Source organism: Physella acuta, unplaced genomic scaffold (assembly GCF_028476545.2).
Source record: "Physella acuta isolate Inbredline_101_S28 unplaced genomic scaffold, ASM2847654v3 ptg001187l, whole genome shotgun sequence".
NCBI lineage: Eukaryota > Metazoa > Mollusca > Gastropoda > Physidae > Physella > Physella acuta.
This window is the reverse complement of record NW_026732704.1, coordinates 198,396-225,272: the sequence shown is the minus strand read 5'-3', so window position 1 is coordinate 225,272 and position 26,877 is coordinate 198,396. Positions and strand designations below refer to the sequence as shown.

Genomic DNA, 26,877 nt, shown 5'->3' with positions numbered 1-26,877 from the left:
TAGATCTAAATTATTCTAAATAGACTTTTGTTTGGTAATCTATCTTTTTAGGTAGATCTATGTAAAATCAGCCGAGGCTAGAAATGTGAAAAAAATGTGACTCGTTAAATTTTAGAAGGCCTAATTATTTTAATTATTTCACATTTTTAGGAGGATTATGTTTTGAAAGTTGCTGATATGTTTAAATTTTGTTCAAAGTTTCATTCAAAGATCTCTATACCTGTTTTTAAACAATTGTATTAAAACTTTTCAGTAATTAATAAAGACTAGCCATTAGCCATGTTTTCATCAGATGCGATTAGGCTCATTTACTTTCGCAACCATCTTTCTTAAGTTGTTTGTTTTTTTTTGGCAAAAATTATAGTTAGAGATTCAGATGGCTGCTGTTTATATAACAAACACTGCTGTTTAAAGTCAATTTCTAGCCTATATTAAATTTATTATTAATATATTTAGCCATTGCTTTTGGTTTATTATTCAGTTATCTATTATATTTGACACAAATATATCACAATTATAATATACTTGTATTAAAGCCATAAGAGGCCATTTTTTTTTCACATTTCTAACCATAACTAGCCTCTGCTGATTTTACGCACCTAAACCGATAGATTACCCTATTTTTTTTTATAGACACTACTACTAGATTTTTAGATCTAGATCTATTGTCTACTATAGCCTAATGACCTAATGTATTTTGATAGATAGGCCTACTAGATCTATTAAGATTTTAGATCTAGATATAAATAATCTAGATCTAGACAATATATTCTTCTAGAAACCTATCTAGATCTATATCTACAGTATTCTACAGAGCTCTAGAATCTAAGATGCTAATCTAGTTGTTAACCACGATCATCTTTCTTCACTCTAGCCTTCCAACTGTCACTGTAATATTACACTCCAATTAAGTTCATTGTTTAACTAATCTAGATTCTTGTATAGACTCTAGATCTAGAATCTCTTTCTCAAGAAACCAAAAACATAAAATTGGTTCAAATGTTTTCTTTTTAAAATAAATAAGCTAGACCTACATTTATTCTTTTCATGTTGGATTACAAAGAATTTAGAAATGTTAATATTAGATGTAGAAATACTTAATTATTTAATAACTTATTTTCCCTTTTCTATTTTCTCCAGGGTAAATGTCAAAGAAAAGATCCCCCCTGTAAATATCTTCACCCCCCTCAGCACTTGAGAGAACAATTGTTACAAAATGGTCGCAACAACCTTATCCTTAAAAACCTTCAGCTCCAGGCCTACCAACAAGCCCAATATGGTGTCTTGCCTGTGGTAAGTTTTTACTCATTTTTACTTCTCGTACTCAATAAGGTTTTTATTTTACAATAGTAATTTGATATGATCATTAGGCCTAACTAAAACAAAAAAATTATATATAATTATGTTTAAAAGTTCTTTAGTAATCCAAGATTTGAAATATGGTGTCAGTGGATTTTTTAAAGTGAGTTTTAAGTTGCTTTTTGCTACATCAACTAAATATAATGGTTGACAATTTTTCAATTTTAAAAAGTTTTCACTGGTAGCTAGAATTTTTAAGTCAATACTTTCATTCCATAGACACTTCAAGATTACATTCTTTCCTTTGATAAAAACATCAAGTTTACAATTCATTCCTTTTACAGTAACATCAAGACATTGAGTTTACATTATTTGCTTCCATAGTAATATTTAGTTTACATTCTTTTATTTCTAAGTAGCAAAAGGAAGATTGTATGGGGACATAAAATGCCTACTCTGCACACGTAGAAGCATGCCTAATATTTATTTAAATGGTTACCTGTTGTGTTAGTGTTTTTTGTTGACCTTGAACAGCTTGACCTTGCTGTATTTGAAGATCCTGTTGCTCTCACTGCCACTGTGCTAACCCAGTGTCCTAACAATAAGTCCTGTCTTCCATTGTTTGTATGCCAGAGTTTTTCTTTTTACGGCTGGACTCTCTATGCTTACCAATGATATTATATTGTATACATCAGCAGACAGCAGTAAAGCAAGTTTCGGTAAGGGTGTTGTAGAGTTAGAAAGTTCCATTAGTTTACCCACTGCAGATCTTCACTCATGTAGACCATCAGGCCACTGAGTCTGTTGACCAGGAGCCAGCAGTTACAGTAGTTGACCCCCCCCCCCCCCCCCCCCCCCCCCCCCCTGCTGATCCAAGCTGTAGAGCTGGTCCATGCACTAGAACTAGATAGAGCTCAACACACTGAAGCCTCAGCCAGTCCCTCCCATCTGCTTTATTAGATTCCTATTTTCCCATCAAGTGGGACATTGTGCAGGGTAAGCCGCCTTGAAGATTTCTTCAAGCCTACATGAGTGCATGATCCTATGTTAGTTGTCCAAGCCAGTCATTTGTGCACTGTCTGTTGTTTCAAGCTTGGCTCTTCACAAAGTTTTTTTTTTTTTTTACATTTTTATTTGGCTTCTTTTGTCCTATTTCAATTTAACTCAATATATCCTTCAGCTTTTCAAAAGAAAAATAATTATTAGTTTGATGGTAGGTCAGCTAAAAAAGTTCAAAGAATATTTTTGCCATATTTTAAAACTGAGCCACAAGTCTTATCATCATAATAACAATCTTTCAGCTAAATATCTATATAAAAATTTTCAATCTACTTTTTTGTATTAAACAATAACTTTAGCATTATTAGCTTTTTAAATTTAATTTTCTTTTAGCTTTCATAAATTTTAATGTGAAAAGTTTTATCTAGAACCGTATGCGACAACAATCTTAGCAAGAGTGTGATTTTTCTAGTGGCTCTAACCTTTCTTATGCAGTCATCTCACATTTTGGGTTCTAGACTGTTAGAATTTTCACATTTATTATTTTGTTTATCAGTTCAAATTTCCTAATCACCTGCGGCTGTCCATAAATATAGCCATGCAGTTTAGTATGGAGGGCTGATTTGTGACACTGCAACTGGATTGGGGGGTGGTAATGTGACATCACTTAAAAATAGTATCTCATAAAATAACAATCATATAAAACAACCTCACTTTTATAAAAATTTGGTTGTTATACATGTGGAGTAAAACTGATAAACTGGTGGTTTGGGATAGGAATTTGTGCTAACCCTACAATAGGATGGTGTAAAATCTGCTAAAACAGCATATTTATGGAAATGCCCTTGAAAAAAAAAACTTTTTTTTTCTCTAGCCATAAATAGTTTTACATTAGAAACAAACATAAGAGGCAGAAAATTCATTTTTGAAAATGTTTGCAAATAGCTCAGTAATTTGTTATAGGACATTTGTTTAAAAACATATTTAAAAAAAAACAACAAAGAAATGTAGGGTTGATTAATGAATGAAAATATGAATCAATGAACTAACATGTTTGACTAGTTAATGCTAAAGCCTTTTGTTAAGCTCCCTGTATGCCTGTGTGAGCTACTAATTGACTTGCATGTTTTTTTTTTTGGCCTATGAGGCGGGACCAAAGACTGTAGCTGTACCTGCCGTCTTGCCTGGACAGTACTCATACTTGGTCAGTTGCTTTTTGTTTTACACTTATTCTATGGAGTGTCTGTCTGCTTTTTTTTTATGTTTTGTAGATTTTGTTTAGAATAACTAATAAATAACTTCCATGTATCCAATTTGGCACATTCTGGCTGTGTAAACCATTTTGTTTCTATCTAATATGAGGCAATCAAACATTGTTTTAAACCTAATTTTTATATTTAGCCATTGACCTAAATGATAGAACCATTTTGTTTCTATCTAATATGAGGCAATCAAACATTGTTTTAAACCTAATTTTTATATTTAGCCATTGACCTAAATGATAGAACCATTTTGTTTCTATCTAATATGAGGCAATCAAACATTGTTTTAAACCTAATTTTTATATTTAGCCATTGACCTAAATGATAGAACCATTTTGTTTCTATCTAATATGAGGCAATCAAACAGTGTTTTAAACCTAATTTTTATATTTAGCCATTGACCTAAATGATAGAACCATTTTGTTTCTATCTAATATGAGGCAATCAAACATTGTTTTAAACCTAATTTTTATATTTAGCCATTGACCTAAATGATAGAACCATTTTGTTTCTACCTAATATGAGGCAATCAAACATTGTTTTAAACCTAATTTTTATATTTAGCCATTGACCTAAATGATAGAACAGGGAAGGTACAAAAGTTGTGACCCCAGACTGGCCAATAGTAGTTTAACAAAGGGATGAGAAGTTTCTCTAAAATGAATGATCTTGTTGTAGCAAACTTGCCATAATGAAACAGGAAGGAAATGAATTGATCTACACTGTGTAAATATAAACCTCCTTTAGCATTAAGTCAAGATCACAGCTTTGTAAAGTAACCAGTTGGTACAGGTTCAAATTCTTTAATAAGTTGAGCTCTTTTATTTTTAGCTACATTTGATTTATATTTCATGTTTGTCTCATTGGCTTTTCTCAACAGTGATGTAAAAAATAGTTGTTTTTCTTTTATTTATTTATTTATTTATTTTTTGCTTTCCTGCAATCTGCATTTAATATAAAGCATGCTGCTCAAAGATAATTATTTTTTGTTTCAAATGTCCAATTGAAGTTTGATCTGTGAAGCAATTCATTATCTGGTGAAACTATGTTTTTTACCAATTCTTTTCAACATGTTTTTAACAATGGAACACCTCTCTAATTAAATGTAGTTCTACTAGCAGTTGAAGTGACAAATGCTTGCTTTACTAACTTGTTACTGTACGTATACCAATAAAAGAAATGAGTGATTATAATTTTTTTCTCAAAGTTTTTCCATTTTTCTGCTATTATTTTTCAAGCTACATTTAAAAGTAGCAGGTGAATACATATACATCTTACTCTTTAAAAATTGATGACTTAAAACAAAATCACTGACACAGAATTGTTCCTTACTTGTAAGTATATAGTAAGAATATTTCCAAATGATGATCAGAAATTTCTTTTCTAGCGCGTATGAGCATATTTAAATCAATTATATTTTCATCCAAAAAAAAAAAAAATATACATAGTTGCAGTAAAAATTCTGATTGATCAGGAGCAATTGATTTTTAAAAAACTTTTTCTCAAGCTGAGACTTGTTTTCCTAGAAATGTGTGTTACTTGTTGGCATGAGGCTTTTCTCTATGTATGTGCCTTTGACTGGTGTTTATGTGTTTGTAGGCCCACAGTTCACAGACACACCCCCAGACCATCTTGAGACCACCCACTCTTCAACAAGCAACTGCTGCCACTCATTCCCCTTATGATGCTGTAAGCTTAGCTTAGATTGCCAATATAATTACTTCATATATAGCTTTCAATGTGGTATACATGTAGATTTCATTTCCATGTTTTAATATTTCAATAAAGTCATTAAAACTTAATTTTAAAAAAATCTTCTTTAAACATCTCTTGAGTAAATGTTAAGTGAGTAGTAACAATGCTTTGGTGTCTAATATTTGGCTGTTTGCTCATGTGCTTGATTGCAGTAACATAACCCGTATGCTCAGCCCAGGAGCATGTGCTTAGCTATTCATTATTGATTGACGCATGCCACTGTCAATGCTTATTTTTGCCAGGCATTCAGAGCATCCCAGATTCTATTTTTGTATACATGCTGACACTGAGTCCATCCAGACCTTAGTAGCCAGCTTGCATGGCTGATCATTTGAGCCCAGAAGGTTTCAGTCCTCCAAGAAAATGTCATGGTTACACCCTGCCATTGTTAGCCCATGTTAAAGTATGCCATCTGTATGTCGTGTTTTCATCATGCCATCCCTGTTTAAAATGTGCTATGTGTCTCCACAGACCCACTATCCTGGCCTGCAAACAATCTCTGCCGTCCCTGCCCAAGCTTCAGCCACCAGCTACAACCCTTTCATTGCCACATCTTTGGCTTCTGTTGCCATGCAAACCAGCGCTGATGGTACCATGTCTCAAGCTCTGCCACCCAACTTGATTCCCACAACAACCAAAGCCATTAGGGCAGACAAATTTGAGGTACGGCCACACTTGCTTTATTGCTAGATAACTCTTGCTGGATATGTGTTGTAGTTTGCTTTTGAAATATTTACTCTGTACATTTCATTTTGGGATTTGATGGCGCCATACAAACTTTCAATGGAATTTATATATTGTCATCTGCTTTTTGTCCCTGTTTCAACTTAAAATTTGAAAGCTTTATTTCGGTACACATACTATAATTCAAAGTGCTTTGAATCAGATTGTAGTCAACAATAACAGTGCTTTAGCATTGCTAGTAGTCAGACATAGGACATGATCAGAGAATGTAATGAAGACATTGTCTGACATGAAATTTCTTTCCATCATTGTGGGCTCTTCTCTGCATGACCCTTAAGCCACTTGTATTAAGTGTTGTCATATTTGCTGTTGAAGCATGTCTAGGTTAGTTGAACATCATGCCTGAAACCAGCACTAGTTTCTCATTACTGGCTGATAATAAGTGTTTTTTTCTCCTTCATTACACATTTTTTTCAACATTTTAAAATCAAGGCAGAATTATGCAGTTACTTCACTCAAACTTTTAATATAATTAAATCATTCAAGATAAAGTAATGTTTTACCTTAAGAATATACAAGTTAAATTTTTATTCTGTATTCAGTAATTAAAACTATTTATTTAACTAATTCATTTCTAATGACTCCACATTGAGTTTTGTATTAGAATCTTTGTGGAGTATGCCTTTAATAAGTGTAAGAAGCCATATTTTTCCATGCTGAATACTATCCCTTGTCCTCTTGTGTTAGGGAGGTGAGGAACCAACCAGGATGTGGTACGCGCCTTGGTGGCTGCATCAGGCAAACAGTGAGGTTGTCAACCATCATCCTTTTTCTAGGTTTTTTCTCTTAGGTTTCCCATGCTGGTTTCATGCACATGGCACAAAACACTCTGTTCAAGCATGCTGTTCTTGTTGTCATTGTGTTGGCCAGGGCTTAGACTATTTCAATCATGGCCAGGGCTTAGACTATTTAAATCATGGCTAAACATTGACTAGAAACAGTTTTTTACAACAGTTACTAGTTAGTAACAATCTGTTGCTGATTACTGATGGGGTAATGTAAGTGGATACTAGTTATTTATTACTTATTACTTAAATGATCCCTAATTAAATTGGAGGAATTACTAGTTATTTTTTTTTTTAATGAAGAAGTGAATTTAGAATTAAAAACATTCGAAATTGAGTGCAGAGAGTAAATTTAATCAAATGGACAAGAATATTTTGATGTAAAAAAAAATATCTTGGGATTTTTTTCTTTTTAAATGAGTTTATTGTCCCAGAATTTGTTTGAAGAAGCACAAGCTTTGAATCTGTACACAGATAATTTCACTTGGTACTCAGCAGAATACATTTTAAACTGATAGATTTTCTTGCCACCCTCAGTTTCATATAGACATGTGCAATCTTTTGTAAAAAGTTTATTAATGAGCCATTTCGTTAGATTTTTCTATTCAATTATTGAGGGAGCCACTTTGTTTTCATTCTGGTACTTCAATAATTATTTTTATATACATTTTATAATAGAAATTATAAAATTTTCTTAGTTTGTACTTTTTACAATTAAAGAGACATGTATTCATGTCAATCTCCGTGTTAATTCAAAAAATGTTTTTAAAAGTCACCTAGGATAATTCCAGATTTTTAGATACATTTTATAAAATTATAAAATTTTCTTAGTTTGTAGTTTTTACAATTAAAGAAACATGTATTCATGTCAATCCCCATGTTTATTCAAAAAATGTTTTTAAAAGTCACCTAGGATAATTCCAGATTTTTAGATACATTTTATAAAATTATAAAATTTTCTTAGTTTGTAGTTTTTACAATTAAAGAGATATGTATTCATGTCAATCTCCGTGTTAATTCAAAAAATGTTTTTAAAAGTCACCTAGGATAATTCCAGATTTTTAGATACATTTTATAAAATTATAAAATTTTCTTAGTTTGTAGTTTTTACAATTAAAGAGACATGTATTCATGTCAATCCCCATGTTTATTCAAAAAATGTTTTTAAAAGTCACCTAGGATAATGCCAGATTTGTTGGTTTTCTGATTATAAAAATGCTAGATCTGCTGTGTAAACTAATAGTGTGAACTACAAACTAACCAATGGCTGTTGTATGTTTTGATGTGCTTGTTGTATCCTTCCCTAGACAACTTCAGAAAATGGTGAATCTGTGACGTCCCATGCACCTTTGGTGGACACTTATAGTTTCCCCACTTATATTCCTCAGGTTAGTTCCCCTCCATTCATCAATTATTTCCCTTTTTCATCATCAGAAGAGCTATTGTTTTTTTTAACTGCAATTACACATTAGTTAACTTCACAGCTTATGCATTTGCATGTTAACAATTTTATTTTATAAATACAGTTTCACTTAGTGAATGGCTCTTAAACATGAACAAAAACTTCTTTTTTCCAACTTTTATTATTTTAAAAAGATACAATGTTTGAAAATCCTTAACTTAGTCTAACATTTTAAAATGACTGTCAGCACAACCATATGATCATCTATTCGGATGTAATGTTTGAAAATGAGATGGTAAATGGTTGAAGCATTCCATGGCTTTACTTAGCTTTGTGCATGCTGTCTTTTGTTGTGATGCTTTGGTTTGCATGGTAAATTCTTTCATCTAAACATGTTTAGCCATTCTCTTTTCATATATATATATATATATATATATATATATATATATATATATATATATATATATATATATATATATATATATATATATATATATGATTTTTTTATACATACATGTATAAATATATATTTTATTTTATTATCATACTGTTTAATTCACAATTGTAGATTCTTTTATGAAACTATGGGTACAAGAGAAATGAAAACCATTTCTGCCTAGGTAGAATTACTGGAATCTAATCTTGAGTACCTAAATGTGTTATACATGTAGGTATTCAAGATTCCAGTGGTTTAAGAGGTTTAGGTAGCTAAGATTTGACTGTTGAAATAGTCTAAAGATGGGAGTTAATTTTTTATATTGATATAGGTCCTTACATCTGTTACTTGGTTTTTTTCTACAAGCTTAAATAATAATAATAATTAAAAAAAAACAATGTATACGTGTACATCTAAACTTAATGTGTATTTATACATCTAAACATAATGTATACATACACATTTAAGTGTAATGTGTAGGTTCACATACACATCTCTATGTAATGTGTACTGCTAATTGTCTGAAACATGTCGGAAGTGTTTCAAACAGACAGGTAAGACAAAATAGAAGGACAATAGTACAACCAAAACTAGAGTTTAGATAATCACAAGTCGTGCAGTTAAAGGATTACAAATTTAATCAAGATTGATTTGACAGTCAATAATTAGAAAGATTTTAATTAGAGACAATCAAAAAGTGACCATTAGATTTGTACTAGAGACAATCAAAAAGTGACCATTAGATTTGTACTAGAGACAATCAAAAAGTGACCTTTAGATTTGTACTAGAGACAATCAAAAAGTGACCATTAGATTTGTATTAGAGACAATCAAAAAGTGACCATTAGATTTGAACTAGAGACAATCAAAAAGTGACCATTAGATTTGTACTAGAGACAATCAAAAAGTGACCATTAGATTTGTACTAGAGACAATCAAAAAGTGACCATTAGATTTGTACTAGAGACAATCAAAAAGTGACCATTAGATTGGTATTAGAGACAATCAAAAAGTGACCATTAGATTTGTACTAGAGACAATCAAAAAGTGACCATTAGATTTGTACTAGAGACAATCAAAAAGTGACCATTAGATTGGTACTAGAGACAATCAAAAAGTGACCATTAGATTTGTACTAGAGACAATCAAAAAGTGACCATTAGATTGGTACTAGAGACAATCAAAAAGTGACCATTAGATTTGTACTAGAGACAATCAAAAAGTGACCATTAGATTTGTACTAGAGACAATCAAAAAGTGACCATTAGATTGGTACTAGAGACAATCAAAAAGTGACCATGAGATTTGTACTAGAGACAATCAAAAACTGACCATTAGATTTGTACTAGAGACAATCAAAAAGTGACCATTAGATTGGTACTAGAGACAATCAAAAAGTGACCATTAGATTTGAACTAGAGACAATCAAAAAGTGACCATGAGATTTGTACTAGAGACAATCAAAAACTGACCATTAGATTTGTACTAGAGACAATCAAAAAGTGACCATTAGATTGGTACTAGAGACAATCAAAAAGTGACCATTAGATTTGAACTAGAGACAATCAAAAAGTGACCATAAGATTTGTACTAGAGACAATCAAAAACTGACCATTAGATTTGTACTAGAGACAATCAAAAAGTGACCATTAGATTGGTACTAGAGACAATCAAAAAGTGACCATTAGATTTGTACTAGAGACAATCAAAAAGTGACCATTAGATTGGTACTAGAGACAATCAAAAAGTGACCATTAGATTTGTACTAGAGATAATAAAAAAGTGACCATGAGATTTGTACTAGAGACAATCAAAAACTGACCATTAGATTTGTACTAGAGACAATCAAAAAGTGACCATTAGATTGGTACTAGAGACAATCAAAAAGTGACCATTAGATTTGTACTAGAGACAATCAAAAAGTGACCATTAGATTTGTACTAGAGACAATCAAAAAGTGACCATTAGATTTGTACTAGAGACAATCAAAAAGTGACCATTAGATTGGTACTAGAGACAATCAAAAAGTGACCATTAGATTTGAACTAGAGACAATCAAAAAGTGACCATGAGATTTGTACTAGAGACAATCAAAAACTGACCATTAGATTTGTACTAGAGACAATCAAAAAGTGACCATTAGATTTGAACTAGAGACAATCAAAAAGTGACCATTAGATTTGTACTAGAGACAATCAAAAAGTGACCATTAGATTGGTACTAGAGACAATCAAAAAGTGACCATTAGATTTGTACTAGAGACAATCAAAAAGTGACCATTAGATTTGAACTAGTGATAAAAAGGTAGTCTGGAACCAATAGAAGAAGTTTATGATTGAGGAAATAAAATATGCTAACAGTGCTAAAGCTAAACAAGACACATGAAAACAAATAATGTATCAAAAAGAATTTGAAGAATTTTCTTCATTCAAATACTGTAAGCAACTACAAATACATAAGGAAATATTGACAGTAAATATTGCAAATGTAATGTCACAAGAATTTTAAGCGGGCATGACTTATTGTTGAATTCTTTTCTATTTTTCTAGGTATGTCGTGAGTTCCAGCGAGGCACATGCTCGCGTGCCACTTCAGAGTGTCGCTATGCCCACCCAGCTGAGCACATTGTAGTTGATGCCACAGACAACCACGTGACAGTCTGTATGGACTTTATAAAGAGCAAGTGTACCCGGGACCTGTGTAAATACTTCCATCCGCCCAGCCACCTGCAGGCTCTGGTCCGCGCTGCTCATGCTCGCAACCAGGCCTCCAATAATTCTAACAGCCAGGCACTGGTAGGCTGTAGGAGAGAGTGTGCTACTATCTAAACCACTCAAACTACTCTCAAATGAGCCCAAACTTTCTAGTGTTAAATCCCAGAGTGGCACACTGTCTCATAGAACTCTCTGTCTGTTTTTCATTACTGTTTAAGTTATGTCCCTGCAAAACATTTCAACACTAACCTATTAGGGCACCACTTTTTTAGCCTAGATCATTTTAATTTTAAAAAACCTGTCAGCAAAGTCTAATAATAACAGATTGAAAACTTGTAGCTTATTTTGAGCCTCTAGTTGTGTGTGAAGTAGACACCAATGGATAAGTCACTCTGCAACTCTCCTCTTTAGGAAGCAAGATAACCCACATTGTAATCTCCACCCTCCGCTCTGCAGCTTTAGTTTGCCTTTTATCTTTTTGTTCAACCAAAAGCTCCAGCAAGTTGGGCTTTGTCTTTTGTTTTGTTTGAGAGTGTGTCCTGTTGATGTTGGTTTCATCTGAGTGGTGTGGAGGGTCTCCAGGCTAAATTTGATTCCTAGATCTAGGATCATCTGGGAGATATACACATTTTTTTAAATGGGGAAAATCCTGTATACTTATTTTTAAATGGGGAAAACCCTGTCTACTTAAAACTTACAAAGAATCCCAGCTCCTCTGCTTGCTGCAATACTTCTATACCAATGTGTACTGTTTTAATCCATGGATTGTGTATCATATATTTTAAGCTTTGTTTTTTTTATATATATATATATAACTGTAGAGCATGGCATCTGAATAAGCTGCAGTTATCCAGTGTTGGTGTGTTTGATTGTTTCACAAACATATCTGTGCTTTAGTTAACATTTAGCACTGAGACCCTCTATCACCCCCACCCTAGACAAGTATTAGAGTGCAAGAATCACCTAAATAGCTCATAAGATTAAAAATGTCACATGATCCTGTGGTTATACCCAAACCTTGGTTTTTTTGTTTTTTTTTTAGCCCTGATCAAGTTTAAATATATAAGATATATAGAACCATTCATTTAAAATTAATAGTAAATAATTCTAGTTTAAGTACTTAAAAGTAAGTCTCCACAAGTTGTCCATCCCCCCAGCAGGAATGTTAGATCCAGTTGTTCCCTCAGTCATCATCCCCGTTGTCCCCCCCCCCCCCCCCAGTGTCCCCCCAGTCCCCCCCGTGTCCCCCAGTCCTCCCCAGCAGGAATGTTAGATCTATAAGTCACTCCCTCAGTTCCCCCCCCCCCCCTCAGTCCCCCCCCCCCTCAGTCCCCCCCCCCCTCAGTCCCCCCCCCCCCCTCAGTCCCCCCCCCCTCAGTCCCCCCCCCCCCCCTCAGTCCCCCCAGCAGGAATGTTAGATCCAGAATTTGTCCCCTCAGTTGTCCCCCCCCCCCCCCCCCCCAAGCAGGAATGTTAGATCCAGAATTTGTCCCCTCAGTCAGTCATCCCCCCCCCCCCCCCCCCTCAGTCCCCCCAGCAGGAATGTTAGATCCAGAATTTGTCCCCTCAGGCGTCCCCCCCCCCCCCCCCCCCCCAAGCAGGAATGTTAGATCCAGAATTTGTCCCCTCAGTCAGTCATCCCCCCCCCCCCCCCCCCCCTCAGTCCCCCCAGCAGGAATGTTAGATCCAGAATTTGTCCCCTCAGGCGTCCGTCCCCCCCCCCCAGCAGGAATGTTAGATCCAGAATTTGTCCCCTCAGGCGTCCCCCCCCCCCCCCCCCCCCCCAGCAGGAATGTTAGATCCAGAATTTGTCCCCTCAGGCGTCCCCCCCCCCCCCCCCCCCCAGCAGGAATGTTAGATCTAGATGCTGCTTGAATGGATGATTATAAACCTGAATGTTGGGCTGCACCCGGAGCTGAGTCAATGTTGTGTCTCTGTGACTACTGCTTGATGCTTTGTGTGTTCCAACCTCATCCACCACATAACTTCACACACCTTAACAACCTCAAGGATTTGAAAACTTTTTTTTTAATTAACTCATCATTTATCTTTTTTTTAATTTATAAAAAATGTTCAAAACAAGTTATAAATCCTTTTGCCCCCATTACACAGTAGTTGCCCATGATTGTAACCAGACTTACCCACCCATTGCAACAAACTTAATCTAAGATTGACATTGACCCAATAAGAATTCAGTGATGAAATAATTCAGAGTTAACAAAATGAGAGACAGACAGAGAATTTTTATCCTTCTAGCCTGTGATGTAGAATGCTCCCGAGCAACTAATTGAAAAGAGATTAGAAAAAGAAATAATTTAGATCTGGGTTTAGCCTGACTGCAGTAGTGAGAGAATGGTTAGATGGAAGCATTCTCCATGACCCCTGTCTTGGCTGGAAGCAGAGCAGATGCTCCAGGTACATTTGCTCCTTACAGGCCCATCTGCCTGCCTGTGGCATCACTAGCCAGACTCGTTCTAGTCACATCAAGTTTTTTATCATGACTTGCTTCAAATCATAATTTCTTATTAACACAAGCCAATAATGTGCACTTAGTTTTTGGTTTTATATATCTTTGCTTCTCATGTTGTTTGGTTTGAAATGCCGCAATGTCTTTCTGATCTAATGGTGGCATGCATTTGTTCTCATGTCCAAAACATCCCTTAGGTTTTAGCTCAGTCCTTGGTTTTGTGGAGCAGTAAAACAGCTTCAACAGACTTTTCATTATCTTTTGTTCCAAATTTCAGCTAGCCATTGATCAGAAAGACAAATTCTCAAATACTCAACATGTTAGAAAGTGAAAAGATCCCATTGTGCACACTATTGGTTTAATAATGTCAAGTTTCTCTGCAGGTCTGGAGATCATCATATGGAGGGCAATTATTGAGCATGCCTGCTTTTCTCTCACGCTCACAAGATAGACTAGATCTAAAAAAATTAAGATTGCCAAACATTTCACATCTCCAAAGAACATTATTTAAATGTAACAGTTTATCTTGAATATTTTGTTTCTAGAAATTGAAGAGTGCTCTGGCACATCTGCCCTGATTGCAACTGTTTTATGTCACTTACTTGTTTCTTTTTTAACCAGATGAGAAGCTTTTTTCTCTTGTTTTTTTAAGCCAACTTCCTATGGTATTCATTCATGTTTGCTTACTTGATTTTGTCTGGACTAATGGACAAAAATAGGCATGCATTATTATGTCATTCCACTTTGGTCATACTGTTTTTTGTGTGTATCATTTATATTTGCCCTGTTGACAGTTCCGATTTTTGTGTGTTTTGTTTTTCCACACTGACATACACATAACCATGTCACATAACTTTTCTTAGAAGAAAATACCTCTAGGGAACTATTTGCCATGAATGGGTATTCTCCGCAGCTATGCCCACACACTTGTGTGAGAATATTTCCATTGTATCTACCCATTTCCTGGGGAGTAACTCTACTCTTCCTGTGGTACTTGTATGTGTTGTAGTTTGCCAGCTTGTGGTTTTAGCTTTACAACTTCAACTTTGTAGCTCCATATTTTTTCAGTACATGGCTACTCTAAGTCCTGCTGCTTCTGTTTTTTTTTTGTATCCACACAAGTTGTAGGGATTCACAGATTTTCTAACCATTGACAGCTATTACTTATCCACTGTATATTCTTGATTCTGAGCTTTTATTTAATTGATTGCCTTTGGCCTACATTTTATTCTAATCTTTGATTGTTATGTAGTCACTCTTTGAACTTTATGCCAGTTCAACTCGCTTGCTGTCAACTGCTTTAACTCAATCAACGCATTTTTATCACAGACTCATTCTACAAGCAATGAAAGCTATTTAATACTGGCAGTGACTCTGATGGATGGCACAGTGTCAACTGTGTTAGCATCAGATTTGCTCATGTGTAACAAGGCATGCATGACCACCTTGACCAGTACACAGCTTTAGCCAGTTAACTTGTGTTTTTTTTTTATTATTCCAATTATTTTTCTTTGAAACCACTTAAGCCACAATGTCTGTAAGAGGACTCATTGTCTGTTTAGTGCTGCATTGGTTTAGATTAATCCTTTATAAAACACTGCCCTGGCCAGATTTTGTGGTATGTGTTGCCTATTTTTGTTCAGTTCAAAGTCCATTATGGCAAATGAAATGATTGTGTAGCATTATACATAGCATCTGGGATTTAACAGTGGGAATGAAAGACTGACATTTACATTTTTTACTCACTTGATGCAAATGTTTGGGATAGAAACTAGACAATGAGTCACATCTTTTATAAGTTAACTGAAGCTGAGATGAATTCTCATTTGATTCTCCTGTTGGTTATCTCCCTTTTATTTGCCATTGAGTCTAGACACAAAGGTGCAGGGGCATTAAAAAAAAGCTTTTTATAAACTATGAATTAACAATGCTTTATTTCAAGTAGACGTGTCTCTGCTAACAAACAAGAATGTCATACAAATGTCTTTTTTTCTTCACTGATTCCCAAGATGGAACCCAGTTCTTTTTATTTTGAGAAAAGTCTAATTGAAATTTTGAAATAATTTTCTTAATAAGAAATTGAAATTAATGAATGCAAATGTAAGAACAAGCCCTTTTGTGGGTTTTAATGTCTAATGCTACTTATCAAAATGAAGTTTCCACAATTAGACTGAAAACTTTCACCCATTTATTAATACCCTATAAGAGGTGCACATTGTTTTGTTTACTTTTAGCTACCAAGACCGGAGCACAAGCTATTTTAAAAAAACTAATCATTCATTTCTTGATGAGATCTCTATTATTCTCATAAAATGCATGATGACATTCTATTATATGGATGGTGCCTTTTTTTTTATTTTCATCACCCGTCAATGCCTGGCTTGCTGCTTGTGTTGTCTCTGTACTGCTGACCTCCCTTTGTGCTCCTGCGACATCTTTTCAAATATGTTGGGTCGACCAAACAAATGTGCTGTTTCTACTACCACTACACTAATTAGCCAACGAGTGCTGCCACCCTGCCACACCAATTGGTGTTAGCCAAGAAGAGAGCGCGTGACCCCACAGACGACCTACTTCTGGTACATCACGTATATCCCACCATGCTTTGCATGTGGCTCATAGAGAGCTTTCCTACCATTTTCAATCTAAGCAAATTAACTTTTTTTTTCAAATTGATGTCATTTCCCCCACCTCAGCAAATTTATAATGAAGGACCTAAGCTGACTGTCCTCCATTAAGTGCAGCACTTTCCTTTGTTCCTCCACATTTTTTTAAATGACCGCCTCAGATACTGTTGGTGTCACTTGCATGACAGCTTTAAAGTGTGCTACTTGCTTAGAAGACAAATGCTTTCTGTAGAAACTATATTTTAATTCTATTCATTTTTATTGATTTATTTTAGAATCTATGTTTATTGTAAACTTTGCTGAATTAGCAGTGTTTTAGAAGCATTTAGCTGGCTATTAATGACTGGTACAAAGCTCTCTATGAATGCCATTTGAGACATTTATGGTACTGATATTTGTGTACCCAAGCATTCTGTGTTATGTCACTTGTTTCTAGACATGCGTTGTTGATCAGGTGGTATTTGTTTCTGTCCCACACAAACAAACAAATCAAGGCTACTACCACTCTCACTCTCCCTGCATATGCTGCATATGCTTCAATGTATTCATCCCAAATTCTTACAAACTTTCCTCCATTTGCCCTTGGAATGCAATTAGCAATATTTGGATGTTTGTGAAGTTATCATAACTCTGTATGGAGCTGGGCCTACCAACACAAAACACTTTTTTATATCATGCCCACATAAGCTTGTTGTAGTAGTTTGGCTTGCCTTTATTTCTTTTTTTTTTTTTTATTATCAAATATATTTTCTTGACATTTCAAAGATTTGTTGCTAATAATTGATGTAAGGAAGTCAAAGTATGAGACAAGGGAATGGGTAGAGATCACTTGAACTATGACCCCCCCCCCCCCCCTCCCCACATAGATTGATTACCAGAACAGAGTTATGTTTCCTGGGCATGCTCACTGATTCAGGAGAAAACTTGTGTGCTCCAAACCAAAGCATTCAACCAGTCCATCCATTGTTCAGCCCCAGGGAAAGTCACAACTTGCAAGTTGAAACAGTTCATAGCTTCATTACTAATGATGTACACATTTCTATCTACTACACTTGACTCCAATATGTTCTCCACCTTGTGCACTACTGCAAGTTGTGTCTTTCCTTGACACTAAACCAAGCACTGACAGATCACATCCATGTTTTCCCTTGTTTTTGTTTGTATATGTCCAGTCTTTTGCAAATGTTTGTTCCAAATGTATTTCAAGTTAACAATTGACTGATTAATTGTTTTTTTCTCTTTCTTCTCCTGTGACTTGCCACCTTGGACATGTGCTGTCATGCCTCATCATGTGCCACCACCATGTGCCACCACCTTGTGACACCACCTTGTGACACCACCATGTGACACCACCATGTGACACCACCATGTGACACCATGTTCACCATCTCCTCCTGTTGGTTGTCCACACAGCAAAGTGCCATACCTGGCATGATGCCAGCCTACAAGAGGATAGCCATTGGAGACATGAACAAAGGGGGCATCCCTGTGTACCAGAGCAGCCAGCTGATGGCCCCCCTACAACACACATCACTGCTGCAGCTCCAGCAGCCATCCTATATCCCCATGTCCTGTAAGTTGCTCACACTTTTTTACACACTCATCTTTTTATTCCAACACTTGACTTGAACCCTAGGTAACTATTCAAAACTTGTTTGTTAGTTTGTTTAATTCGTTGGTACTTATACATAGTATCTAACCCTTAAGGTGAATTGATAGCATTTACAATTTGATTATTGTTTGAATTAAGTTTGTTTATTTGGATACTCTAATTGTATTATTATTGTTGTTGTGTGTTGCATCACTCAACTTAACCCATTGGTTTTTTAATAATAGCTTGCTTGTTGGTCTCATGTGGAAGCATTGATCCACTCCATGCTCAACTTTAAAAAAAAACAACAATTTCTCTTTTCAAGCATGGAAATTATTTACTCAATTATTCAGTTCTTAAAATCTTTGAGTGATATGCTTCCACCTGATACTAATTAATAATGGATTAATTAGCTTTGTACTGCAACGATTTACTGACATGCTTAGGTGGCTTCTGAATATGATGTCATATAATTTTTAAAAAGATTTTACCTAGTTCGCTTTTGCTCAGATAGTCACCCTTTGATGATACTGTCACTCTATGTCAGTCAATGTATCATATTGTATCATATTGTCCATTGTCATACATTTCCCAACGTCATACATTTCCCAACGTCATACATTGCCCAACGTCATACATTACCCAACGTCATACATTGCCCAACATCATACATTGCCCAACGTCATACATTGCCCTACGTCATACATTGCCCAACGTCATACATTGCCCAACGTCATACATTGCCCAACGTCATACATTGCCCAACGTCATACATTGCCCAACGTCATACATTGCCCAACGTCATACATTGCCCAACGTCATACATTGCCCAACGTCATACATTGCCCAACGTCATACATTGCCCAACGTCATACATCGCCCAACGTCATACATCGCCCAACGTCATACATAGCCCTACGTCATACATTGCCCAACGTCATACATTGCCCAACGTCATACATTGCCCAACGTCATACATTGCCCAACGTCATACATTGCCCAACGTCATACATTGCCCAACGTCATACATTGCCCAACGTCATACATTGCCCAACGTCATACATTGCCCAACGTCATACATTGCCCAACGTCATACATTGCCCAACGTCATACATTGCCCAACGTCATACATCGCCCAACGTCATACATCGCCCAACGTCATACATAGCCCTACGTCATACATTGCCCAACGTCATACATTGCCCAACGTCATACATTGCCCAACGTCATACATTGCCCAACGTCATACATTGCCCAACGTCATACATTGCCCAACGTCATACATTGCCCAACGTCATACATTGCCCAACGTCATACATTGCCCAACGTCATACATTGCCCAACGTCATACATTGCCCAACGTCATACATTGCCCAACGTCATACATTGCCCAACGTCATACATCGCCCAACGTCATACATCGCCCAACATCATACATTGCCCTACATCATACATTGCCCAACATCATACATTGCCCAACGTCATACATTACCATAGTGTCATTCAATGAAAGTGTCCAGTGTCATAACATGGTTGGCTTGATCCCCATCAAAAACATTTGCTGAACACACACCCCCTCCCCAATTTAAAAGATGACATCATTGATGGAAGCTACTTGATTGGTTTGGTTAGTGATTATGTACTTTTTATTTGACAGCCATTTTTTCTCTTTTAGTTCCATTATCTTTTGTGCCTGATGTTTTTTTTTTACTTCCTCTTTGTTCTCACCATGTGCTTGCTGCATGCCATTGTGCTTTCCTTTTGCCACTGGGCCCAACATTGGTTGACAACATCACATATATTTCATTTTGCTATCCTCGCGCGCATGATGAATCAACATTCAACTTGATTATGTGTATGATGAATCAACATTCAACTTGATTATGTGTATGATGAATCAACATTCAACTTGATTATGTGTATGATGAAATGAATCAACATTCAACTTGATTATATGTATGATGAAATGAATCAACATTCAACTTGATTATGTGTATGATGAATCAACATTCAACTTAATTATGTTTATGATGAATCAACATTGAACTTGATTATGTGTATGATGAATCAACATTCAACTTGATTATGTGTATGATGAAATGAATCAACATTCAACTTGATTATATGTATGATGAAATGAATCAACATTCAACTTGATTATGTGTATGATGAATCAACATTCAACTTAATTATGTTTATGATGAATCAACATTGAACTTGGTGAATGACCATTATTGACATATGTTTGAACCCATTGAATTTGGATGCACCTGTCATATGACACCAGACACTTATGTTTACCCCTCTGATGCTGGCTTGAGTCACATGACTCCCGCCATGTTTGCTCCACCATTGACAAGTTTATCACCGACCCTAGTGCCTTCAACCTCCCCTACTGTAGCCCCAGCAGTGTCCAGTACGGTCAGCACTGTCAGCAGCCAGAGTAGCACCCTGAGCAGCCTGCCTGCCACCAGTGGTCTAGCCCGCCTCCCCACCACCCCACATAATGCTTACTCTGTAGAATATTTTGGAAATAACAAACAGGTATTTTGCCATACTAACATGTCTCTTTTCTTCACTCCTTTCTCTCCCACACATCAGCAAGTTCCCACACATTAGACACTCCCACACATCAGCAAGTTCCCACACATCAGCAAGTTCCCACACATCAGCAAGTTCCCACACATCAGCAAGTTCCCACACATCAGCAAGTTCCCACACATTAGACACTCCCACACCTCAACAAGTTCCCACACATCAGCAAGTTCCCACACATCAGCAAGTTCCCACACATCAGCAAGTTCCCACACATTAGACACTCCCACACCTCAACAAGTTCCCACACATCAGCAAGTTCCCACACATCAGCAAGTTCCCACACATCAGCAAGTTCCCACACATCAGCAAGTTCCCACACATCAGCAAGTTCCCACACATCAGCAAGTTCCCACACATTAGACACTCCCACACATCAGCACTTCCACACATCAGCACTCCCACACATCAGACACTCACCTCAACAAGTTCCCACACATTAGACACTCCCACACATCAGCAAGTTCCCACACATCAGCAAGTTCCCACACATCAGCAAGTTCCCACACATCAGACACTCCCACACATCAGCAAGTTCCCACACATTAGACACTCCCACACATCAGCAAGTTCCCACACATCAGACACTCACCTCAACAAGTTCCCACACATCAGACACTCACCTCAACAAGTTCCCACACATCAGCAAGTTCCCACACATCAGACACACACACATCAGCACTCCCACACATCAGACACACACATCAGCAAGTTCCCACACATCAGACACTCCCACACATCAGCAAGTTCCCACACATCAGACACACACACATCAACACTCCCACACATGACACACTCCCACACATCAGCAACCCCAGCTAAAAAGATAACAACCATAAACAGTTTTACAAGAACATTTTAGCAGTAGCTTTTAACACTTGGTCAATGAAATGAAAAATATTTCCAGATGAACAGCTATTCCATTAATTGGGGGATTGCTGCAAGTGGTACTTGGTTAGCTTTAAAGGAAGAGGAAATTTATCTGACTTAGTTGTAGGGAGATATCAGGTAAAAGGGACCCAATGAATTTAGGTCAAAGAAATGTATCAATGGGCCTTTAAAAACATGACACTTCTAATCTACTAATGCATTGAGGTTGTTTTTTAACCATCCATTACAAACTACTAATGCTTCCCTTTGAAAGACCAGACTAAAAACAACAGTAGTTATCATCATACTAACTACCATCTTTATTCAATTTGATCTTATACATAGTACTATCAATGTAACTGTACTACTAACTACACAATGGATTGTACTATCTCTGCTTTTTATGTTGTGTTTGATGTGGTTTTATAGCCTTTGTTATTGTTTGTGTTAACATTTCTGTTGGTAGTTTCAAATTTGGTTGTTGTTTTTTAATCAACACAATGCTTATATTAGTATGTTGCACTGCATGAAAGTAGCTTTGATATAATGAACTAGTAACCTTAACCCTTGTGTCTGTTGTTGTGTGTTGTTGGATGTGCATGGTGCAGAGTTTTAATGCTGGCTGAATGCTTTGGTTCTAGTTGCTGGACACCCTCCCAGTGTGCCAAGATTTTAAGAGTGGGCAGTGTTCTAGCCCCTACTGCAAGCAAGTGCATCTTTCTGAGGGTAAGTTTCAAACTTTTTAAGTGGTATTGACACAATTTTTGTACTTTGAACCACTGCTTGGTATACTGATACAATATTCTTGTGACATCCAAGTCTAGTGTATCACTTGTGTTCAAAGTTGTGAAAATGTGATTCATAAAAATTCTCTTCAAAAGGCTTTTAAAAAAATTTCTTTTAAATATATAAAAGGCAGTTGGCCAAAACCAAAGAATGTTGATGTTATTCATTGAAACTTTCGACAAATAATGATGTCACATGTTTAAACTACGGAAAGAACACAACACTAATGTTAGTGATTGGGTGCTACCATTGGGCCATCTTAGTGATTGTGTGCTACCATTGGGCCATCTTAGTGATTGGGTGCTACCATTGGGCCACGTTAGTGATTGGGTGCTACCATTGGGCCATCTTAGTGATTGTGTGCTACCATTGGGCCATGTTAGTGATTGTGTGCTACCATTGGGCCATGTTAGTGATTGGGTGCTACCATTGGGCCATCTTAGTGATTGGGTGCTACCATTGGGCCACGTTAGTGATTGGGTGCTACCATTGGGCCATCTTAGTGATTGGGTGCTACCATTGGGCCATCTTAGTGATTGGGTGCTACCATTGGGCCATCTTAGTGATTGGGTGCTACCATTGGGCCATCTTAGTGATTGGGTGCTACCATTGGGCCATCTTAGTGATTGGGTGCTACCATTGGGCCATGTTAGTGATTGTGTGCTACCATTGGGCCATGTTAGTGATTGGGTGCTACCATTGGGCCACGTTAGTGATTGGGTGCTACCATTGGGCCACGTTAGTGATTGGGTGCTACCATTGGGCTATGTTAGTGATTGGGTGCTACCATTGGGCCATCTTAGTGATTGGGTGCTACCATTGGGCCATCTTAGTGATTGGGTGCTACCATTGGGCCATGTTAGTGATTGGGTGCTACCATTGGGCCATCTTAGTGATTGGGTGCTACCATTGGGCCATGTTAGTGATTGTGTGCTACCATTGGGCCATGTTAGTGATTGGGTGCTACCATTGGGCCACGTTAGTGATTGGGTGCTACCATTGGGCCACGTTAGTGATTGGGTGCTACCATTGGGCTATGTTAGTGATTGGGTGCTACCATTGGGCCATCTTAGTGATTGGGTGCTACCATTGGGCCATCTTAGTGATTGGGTGCTACCATTGGGCCATGTTAGTGATTGGGTGCTACCATTGGGCCATCTTAGTGATTGGGTGCTACCATTGGGCCATGTTAGTGATTGGGTGCTACCATTGGGCCATGTTAGTGATTGGGTGCTACCATTGGGCCATCTTAGTGATTGGGTGCTACCATTGGGCCATCTTAGTGATTGGGTGCTACCATTGGGCCACGCTAGTGATTGGGTGCTACTATTGGGCCATGTTAGTGATTGGGTGCTACCATTGGGCCATCTTAGTGATTGGGTGCTACCATTGGGCCATCTTAGTGATTGGGTGCTACCATTGGGCCACGCTAGTGATTGGGTGCTACTATTGGGCCATGTTAGTGATTGGGTGCTACCATTGGGCCATCTTAGTGATTGTGTGCTACCATTGGGCCATCTTAGTGATTGGGTGCTACCATTGGGCCATCTTAGTGATTGTGTGCTACCATTGGGCCATGTTAGTGATTGGGTGCTACCATTGGGCCATCTTAGTGATTGGGTGCTACCATTGGGCCATCTTAGTGATTGTGTGCTACCATTGGGCCATCTTAGTGATTGGGTGCTACCATTGGGCCATCTTAGTGATTGTGTGCTACCATTGGGCCACGTTAGTGATTGGGTGCTACCATTGGGCCACGTTAGTGATTGAGTGACCATGACATATGGGGCAGATAAAATAGTGCTCATTTGTTTTCACTAGGATAGTCTGGCTTACAACTGACAAAGTTAACAATGGATCTTTTTTACTTTCAGACTATGTAGAAGTTAACAATGGGCAAGTGACAGTTTGCCGTGATTATGCCACCCGCCAAACTTGCAAACGCTCTCGCTGCAAATACTACCACATTCCTGTTGAGCTGCCACCATCTTAGTTTCTCTGGCCAAGCTCTGAGAGTTGGCTGTGGTCCTGAGGTGGCCACCAAGTGTTTGTGTCAAGTGGTCCACATTGTCCCAGTCTCTTGAGCTAGCTGACTTGCAGCCTGGGTACTGCTGCCATATGGTGCATACTTTAGGCCTTTCTACTCGCTGGGCCTTAAGATGTACATTCTCATTCAACCATCTCATCATTAGAAACTACTTTTGTAACTTGATGCTGTGTTTGTCTATACAAATATAACCTTCCCAGGCTGCACTTCACCTTTCACAAGGTCAAGGCTGAATCATGAAACTGTAGCTTCATGACATGGACTTGTTCATAGTCTTCAAACAACTTGTATGATTAGACCTGAATCAATGTTAGACTGTCTAGAGTTTGAATGCTTTTAACTTGTTCTACCAGCTTGTGGTGAGGCAGTGAAAAATGAGACCCAGGCTTGGACTTGTACTGAGATCAGCTCTGGCCTCAACTTGTTGTTCTCATTCAGAAACACACTGAGACATTTTTTGGCTGAGTTGGATGCACATTTGAGTTGCTCATGGTCTGGGTGGCCCAAGAAGAAAAGTAAGTGCCTTGACTGGTGATTTAGCAATATTTCCTGGGTCTCATTTGGAGCTGTCTGATCATATTTTTTACAACTGTTGAGTATATGATGTGAGAGTTGTCTAACTTACTAGAACACTACTGGCTCAGTTGTACTTAAATATTGGCCATTGTTCTCAGTTGACTATGTTTAGTCAATCTTGTCAATATTTTGTCTAGGCCGAATGTTGACAATGTTCAGCCTAGGCCAAATGTTGACAATGTTCAGCCTAGGCAGAATGTTGACAATGTTCAGCCTAGGCAGAATGTTGACAATGTTCAGCCTAGGCCGAATGTTGACAATGTTCAGCCTAGGCCAAATGTTGACAATGTTCAGCCTAGGCCAAATGTTGACAATGTTCAGCCTAGGCCAAATGTTGACAATGTTCAGCCTAGGCCGAATGTTGACAATGTTCAGCCTAGGCCAAATGTTGATAATGTTTAGCCTAGGCCAAATGTTGACAATATATATTTGATAAAATGTGTTTGATAAGTTTTATAAACTGATATTTTAGGTGTATTTTTTTTTCTCCAACCCTCATTCTTTTGATAATGTGAGAAATTTGTTGGGTCCCCAGCAGGTTGGCACTCATGTCAACAAATTTGTTGGGTCCCCAGCAGGTTGGCACTCATGTCAACAAATTTGTTGGGTCCCCAGCAGGTTGGCACTCATGTCAACAAATTTGTTGGGTCCCCAGCAGGTTGGCACTCATGTCAACAAATTTGTTGGGTCCCCAGCAGGTTGGCACTCATGTCAACAAATTTGTTGCTTGGATCCCAGCAGGTTGGCACTCATGTCAACAAATTTGTTGCTTGGATCCCAGCAGGTTGGCACTCGTGTCAGCATCACATTTGTCAGCACCAGCTGTCTGAAGCAAAAGTAGTGCCACATGAACCTGGCTTGATATGGTCACATGACAAGATCTTGGTGTCACATGACAAGACTCCACTGTTATTCCTACAACCCAGCTTGCTGTTTGTGGCAGGCTCCACTAAGACCAGTGGCTTGTTAAAAAAAAATTCGTCTTTGGCACTTTTTTCTTTTTTTAAAGCAGACTGATGTCCAAAAGACTTGAAGATTTGAGAAAAATCCTTCAACTTACAAAATAGTCTAAAAGAAGGTTGTTAATCCAATATTAAATAAGTGTTTAAGCACTCAATGTTACTAAGTGTTTAGATAATTTGTGAGCATTTGATGATCTAGTTACTAGCCTGTATTTTAACCAGATGCATGACCACCATTTTTCACAGTGCCATAGCCCTCCAATCAGGGTCAGATTTGGTTTTTATTCTCTTGTTTTTTTAATGTCATTGATTTGATTGTACTGTAGCATTGATGCAATGCATTTCTTGGATTGAATTAGTTTTCTGTGGTCTAGCATTGACTGGTTGAAGTCATCAGAGAGGGCCTCCCTCTCATCAAACATATCAATCTTACAAGAGTAGTGCCAGTCTCTGCAGCTTAACAATTGTCTGAGTACCTGCTGTTTCACTTGTGGCTGGACATGTAGGGCTTAGGTTAGGGGTACATGTAGGTGTATCTGTAGGGGTACGTGTACATCTAGGTGTATCTGTAGGGGTATGTGTACATCTAGGTGTAGGTGTATCTGTAGGGGTACGTGTACATCTAGGTGTATCTGTAGGGGTATGTGTACATCTAGGGGTAGGTGTATCTGTAGGGGTATGTGTACATCTAGGTGTATCTGTAGGGGTATGTGTACATCTAGGGGTAGGTGTATCTGTAGGGGTATGTGTACATCTAGGGGTAGGTGTATCTGTAGGGGTATGTGTACATCTAGGTGTATCTGTAGGGGTATGTGTACATCTAGGGGTAGGTGTATCTGTAGGGGTATGTGTACATCTAGGTGTATCTGTAGGGGTATGTGTACATCTAGGGGTAGGTGTATCTGTAGGGGTATGTGTACATCTAGGGGTAGGTGTATCTGTAGGGGTATGTGTACATCT

At 37.5% G+C, this 26,877-nt stretch overlaps 1 protein-coding gene across 1 annotated transcript; it reads left to right on the top strand.

The window, feature by feature from the left end:
- Positions 1-1,131: 1,131 nt before the first annotated feature.
- On the top strand, positions 1,132-26,717 carry LOC131956932 (muscleblind-like protein 1; the record flags this gene model as incomplete). Its single annotated transcript, XM_059321571.1, has 12 exons — positions 1,132-1,293; positions 1,995-2,018; positions 3,446-3,502; positions 5,160-5,249; positions 5,787-5,978; positions 6,747-6,809; positions 8,152-8,232; positions 11,232-11,477; positions 17,904-18,063; positions 20,369-20,625; positions 22,188-22,272; positions 24,207-26,717. Coding segments are annotated over 12 exons (1,536 nt in total), but the record flags the coding sequence as incomplete, so codon positions are not given.
- Positions 26,718-26,877: the final 160 nt, after the last annotated feature.